This window comes from Zeus faber (genome assembly GCF_960531495.2).
Source record: "Zeus faber genome assembly, chromosome: 12".
Classification (NCBI taxonomy): domain Eukaryota; kingdom Metazoa; phylum Chordata; class Actinopteri; order Zeiformes; family Zeidae; genus Zeus; species Zeus faber.
In genome coordinates this window covers 8,604,544-8,608,894 of record NC_137196.1, presented here as the reverse complement: position 1 = coordinate 8,608,894, position 4,351 = coordinate 8,604,544, and the positions used below count along the sequence as shown (strand labels likewise).

The following is a 4,351-nucleotide window of genomic DNA, read 5'->3' as shown; positions in this document are numbered from 1 at the left end:
TGTGTAGCTGCCGCAGAATCAGTGGTTAAGTAAGGGTTTCTTTGACTGGTTTTGCGGCACTCTCTGACCTTCATCAGTCATGTACAGCGGCGGCTATTCCCAGGTGTCCAAATACAGCCTGGAGGCCAAGAAGAAGATGCAGCAGCGGCCCAAGGGCAAGAGCTGCGGCTACTACATGCGCATCATCTTCTTCTTCTCCTCGCTCATCCAGTCCCTCATCATCGTCAGCCTGGTGCTGTTCCTGGTCTACGGCAAGAAGCAGGACTCAGCGTCCTCAGGGCGCATCCAGGACCTGGAGCAGAGCTTCAGCCGGCTCTCCCTGGATAACCTCGCCCTCAGGCAGCAGAGAAAAAACCTCACCAACCTTCTGAACAGCACCCTGACCGAGAACATACGCAACGAGTGGGACCTGAGCAGGCTGCGCATCATGACCAACATCTCGATCATTGTCATTAGGGAACTCAACACCAAGTGGGTGAGATGCTCTCCTCCACCTTGTGATTCTATATTACCAGCATTAGGCCTATGTCCATACTTTTAATACTGTCTCCCTTCTAAGTGGTTTCCCTTAATGTAATATTTAAAAAGATAGAATCTAAAAATATATGTGTAGGGAGAGAAAGAAAGTAAGGTTCGTCTTTGAGACAAGCCTACCAGTGTCAACGATGTTTACAGGCGCACATGTGTTCGATGCACCTTGATGAACGGAAATGTAAAGGCTTTAGGTTTGATGCCCAGGAGTTGTTACGAGGAGGAAAATGGTGTCTTCCCAGCTTTTAGAAACCAAGTTGTACAACTATAACTGACTATAATTCATCATAATATCACTTAGATCAGTTCAGGGAGATTAGAACAAGTACAGCAGTTCTGTCTTTTAATGCCATTTTCTAAAGGGACACCAAATATTTGTATTGCTAATTTAGTGTTGAACTGTATTATTATAATCATAATTGCAAGAGTACTCTGTTAACTGTTTTTGCTTGTATCAACAGAATCAATGCACTATGGAGAAGACACGTTTATGTCCAGTCATTCCAGGAGCGCTTGGATGTCCAAAGCCTCCTTATACAATGTGTAAGTCTTATACTAATCAAAGGTAAAGAAATCCAAACTGTGTTCAATCCTCACAGATGTCTTGACAGAATCAACTATATTTGCTCCTTTTTCAGGTAACAATGACTGCCAGACTCAGCTTAAACACCTCAACGAATTAAATCGATTTTGCCAGAACAACCTAACCCAGACCACCACAACCATGGCAATGGAAATCGATCAGATCGCGAAAGAGCGGGATAACATCAACTTAGAGGCTATTGAACTGAGGAAGGACAAGGACCAGCTCCAGAGGCAGCTGCAGTACTTAGCCACAAAATGCGAGCACGACTTCACCCACTCCCTGAGCGGCATCACCAACTTCACCAGAGCCTTCCTGGGGAAGATCGAGTCCCTCTTCCCACAGCACATCCCCTTCCAGCTGACCTGCCAGAAGCAGCGGGAGTACTTGGAGCAAATCCGCAACAACTGCACCAGCCTGTCCCGGGAGGTGGAGGACAAGTTCCAGCGCTACCTGGACAACTTGGGCTCCCGGGTGTTGCAGATCCAGAGCGAGAGTAGCTACTTGTTGGCGACGAACTTGCGGCTGAGCGCGGACAACCTCTGGTGCAGCAAGAACAGGACAGGCCTGATCCTCGCGCACAAGCAGAACCTGCTGAAGGCCCAGCTGAGGTATGACGAGGACAAGAAGAGGCTGCTGGTGGATAAGAAGAAGCTGAGCGGGGAAAAAGCTCTTCTGGAGAGCAAGGTCGGCCTGAAGGATTCGGAGATCAGTCTCCTGAAGTCGCAGATCAATCAGCTCAACGTGTCCTGCCAAGCCAAAGTACGATGATTTATGAGATTTGTTTTTATTTTTCACTTTTTCATTGATGTTTTTATTATTCATTTGCAATTTAATGCTGGAGAATGATGCTTTCTTGTCCCTCAAATAGGGATGGAAATAAGGATGCCAGGCAAATATGTAGCCATGCTCGTTTATAACACAATATTAATCTATGGTCTAGTCACAAAGACAGTTTGATAAAAATTTCCCTGTCAATTATTCATGCACGTAAAAGACAGATGCATTAACTGGACATAACACTGGTGTAATTACCATAGCTTAACACCCTAAAACACATCTCACAGCTTTGAGAGGTACAGGTCTTACATAACTTGTGTCATATTAAAGAAGCTTAATAGAATAGTGGAAAAGCGGGCCAGGTACAATGGCAAGAGGCCAAAAATTGGGGAAAATTTATCCCAAAACCCAATCAGAAGTAGAAGTCCTGGATCTGCAGATTATTATTCACTTTAACCAATTCACCTCAAATGCAGTAACCACGACTACAGCCACTTTTCCCACGCCGGTAACCATTTCGGAAACCAGGAACTAAGGACCACCTTAGTTTCTGGTTCTTAGGAGCTTCAGCCTTTTTCCACAGAACAACCTTAATTCTGAAATTGGTTCCACTTGGCTAGTTCCTGGTCCCAAAAAGGTTCCCACAAGTGTGGGAACCATTGGGGTCAATAATTTGGCGTCACTGTCTCCTGATTTTCACCACGGTTCCTCTGTGTTGTGGGAAAGTGACCAATAACTATTTCAGGGGCTGCTAAGGTTCCTGCCTCAGCAGGTTCCAGGCCCAAATGGTTCCTCATTCAGTTCCTGAACCTCGGTGGGAAAAACAGCTAATTCCAGTTACTTCAAAAATAAGTGCTTGCATCTTATCAGTTTGATATCTATGTTGTGTGAAATATTCCTCAAGTACTCCTCACATTCCTTTTCTTATTTACATAATTAGCTATCTAATGCTTTTGATTGTTATCTTTTTACGTTTCAGAGAGGATTCATTTCAACGGGGTCCACACTGGGGTCAACTGGGAACAGAGTAAATGTGGGGGCATCTAACTACCCTTCTGGGTTTGGCATTCCTGGATCGAATTCAGGCTTTAACTTATCTGGGCTAGTATTGAATAAGCTAACACAGACTGGCATAGGCTCAACTGGATCAAGGTTTGGCTCAGTAATTAAACCTGGAACAAACTCAATCGGTTCGTCAAGCTTTGGCTTAAATTCGTTGGGACCAATGGGAACAGACGTAGGTAAAAAGCCAGCTTCGTTTGGTCTTGGCACAGGCGGAGGCAGCACTGGACTCGGTAGTACAAGGTTGGGCGTCAGAACAGGGTTAGTCAGTAGTAATCTTGGAATTGGCTCAAGTGCTGGTTCTAGTTCTGGAGGGTTAGGCAACACTGGCGTCGTAGGTGCTGGGTCACTGGGACTAGGAGGCAATATGGGGACAAAGCCATTGGGATCGGGCGTTACAGGGGGATTGGGAACCATAGTGGGAGCTGGGTTTGGGAAGCTGGGTCTTAGCTCTACAGGACGGGGGAGCACAGGGTTAGGGAGCAGTGTGTTGGGAAGGGGAACGACCGTCGGAGGCAGCCTCGGTGGAGGTGGCTTCAACTTAGGGTCAGGTAAGAATGAGCTACAGTCTATGAACTAATCAGTTGAACCTACTATGAATATGTTAAAATAGCATGGGATAAAATGCAGATTTTCCTTTAAAAATGCTCCGTAAATTTCAATAGCAAGTGCATATGTAAATAATGAATATGCAATATATGCAATTGGAAATAATGTTTTCTTTGTTTTCTCAGTGAACATTCTCCAACACCTTCAGGAACTGCAACGGCTTGCCAACCCATCCAGCTCCGAGTGAGTGTAAACAATATATGGGAATAAACTACACTTTAAGAAGTCTATCTCTCAAATTGAATAAATAATCACCCTTTTCCTTTCCACTCTCTCTTTCTAGAAAGAAACAAGATCCATTCAGAGCGCTTGATTAACTCTTCTAATTGACTCGAAACACACACACACACACACACACACACAGACGCATGCACAGCTACTGTCAAGCTCCTCATATTGACTTAATGTAACTTTAAGATGCATTTACTATACATCACATTGGTAACATATTCTAATGAAATCCTAGTGAATTTTATTAGCTTTTGCACTTTTTTCTGCTTGATCAAATGTGAAGTGAGTGTGAAAATGTACGGTATACGACTCTCAGTAAATAAGCTCAGTGCTACTGTGTAAATACTTTGAAATAAAAAAAATAAAAAAACAACCTTGTTTATACATTCCCAGCCACATCAAACCGTGAGCCTTCTATTGTCCTGTCCTGTCTTTCTTTGTGTGTGTGTCGATACACCTTCGTGAGATATTACTCTATGTGGCCCCGGAGACAATTGTTTATCCGCCATTTGCGTCACCTATTGTGTGGGTAATTGGCCCACTAATGACTTTCCA

At 44.3% G+C, this 4,351-nt stretch overlaps 1 protein-coding gene across 1 annotated transcript; it reads left to right on the top strand.

Annotated features, from left to right (window-relative positions):
- LOC307238197 (uncharacterized protein) lies at positions 1–4,126 on the top strand. Its single transcript, XM_080011092.1, has 6 exons — positions 1–475; positions 993–1,074; positions 1,170–1,876; positions 2,874–3,507; positions 3,691–3,748; positions 3,849–4,126. Exons 1-6 carry the CDS (start codon positions 80–82, stop codon positions 3,880–3,882), a joined length of 1,911 nt encoding a protein of 636 aa, XP_079867218.1. The 5' UTR covers positions 1–79; the 3' UTR covers positions 3,883–4,126.
- Positions 4,127–4,351: the final 225 nt, after the last annotated feature.

Bases quoted from the DNA above. Each gene is read 5' to 3' on its own strand.
- LOC307238197 (XM_080011092.1), top strand. From the start codon at position 80: ATGTACAGCGGCGGCTATTCCCAGGTGTCCAAATACAGCCTGGAGGCC. The intron at 476-992 runs GTGAGATGCTCT...TTGTATCAACAG, and splicing joins GGGAACTCAACACCAAGTGG to AATCAATGCACTATGGAGAA. The intron at 1,075-1,169 runs GTAAGTCTTATA...CTCCTTTTTCAG, and splicing joins AAAGCCTCCTTATACAATGT to GTAACAATGACTGCCAGACT.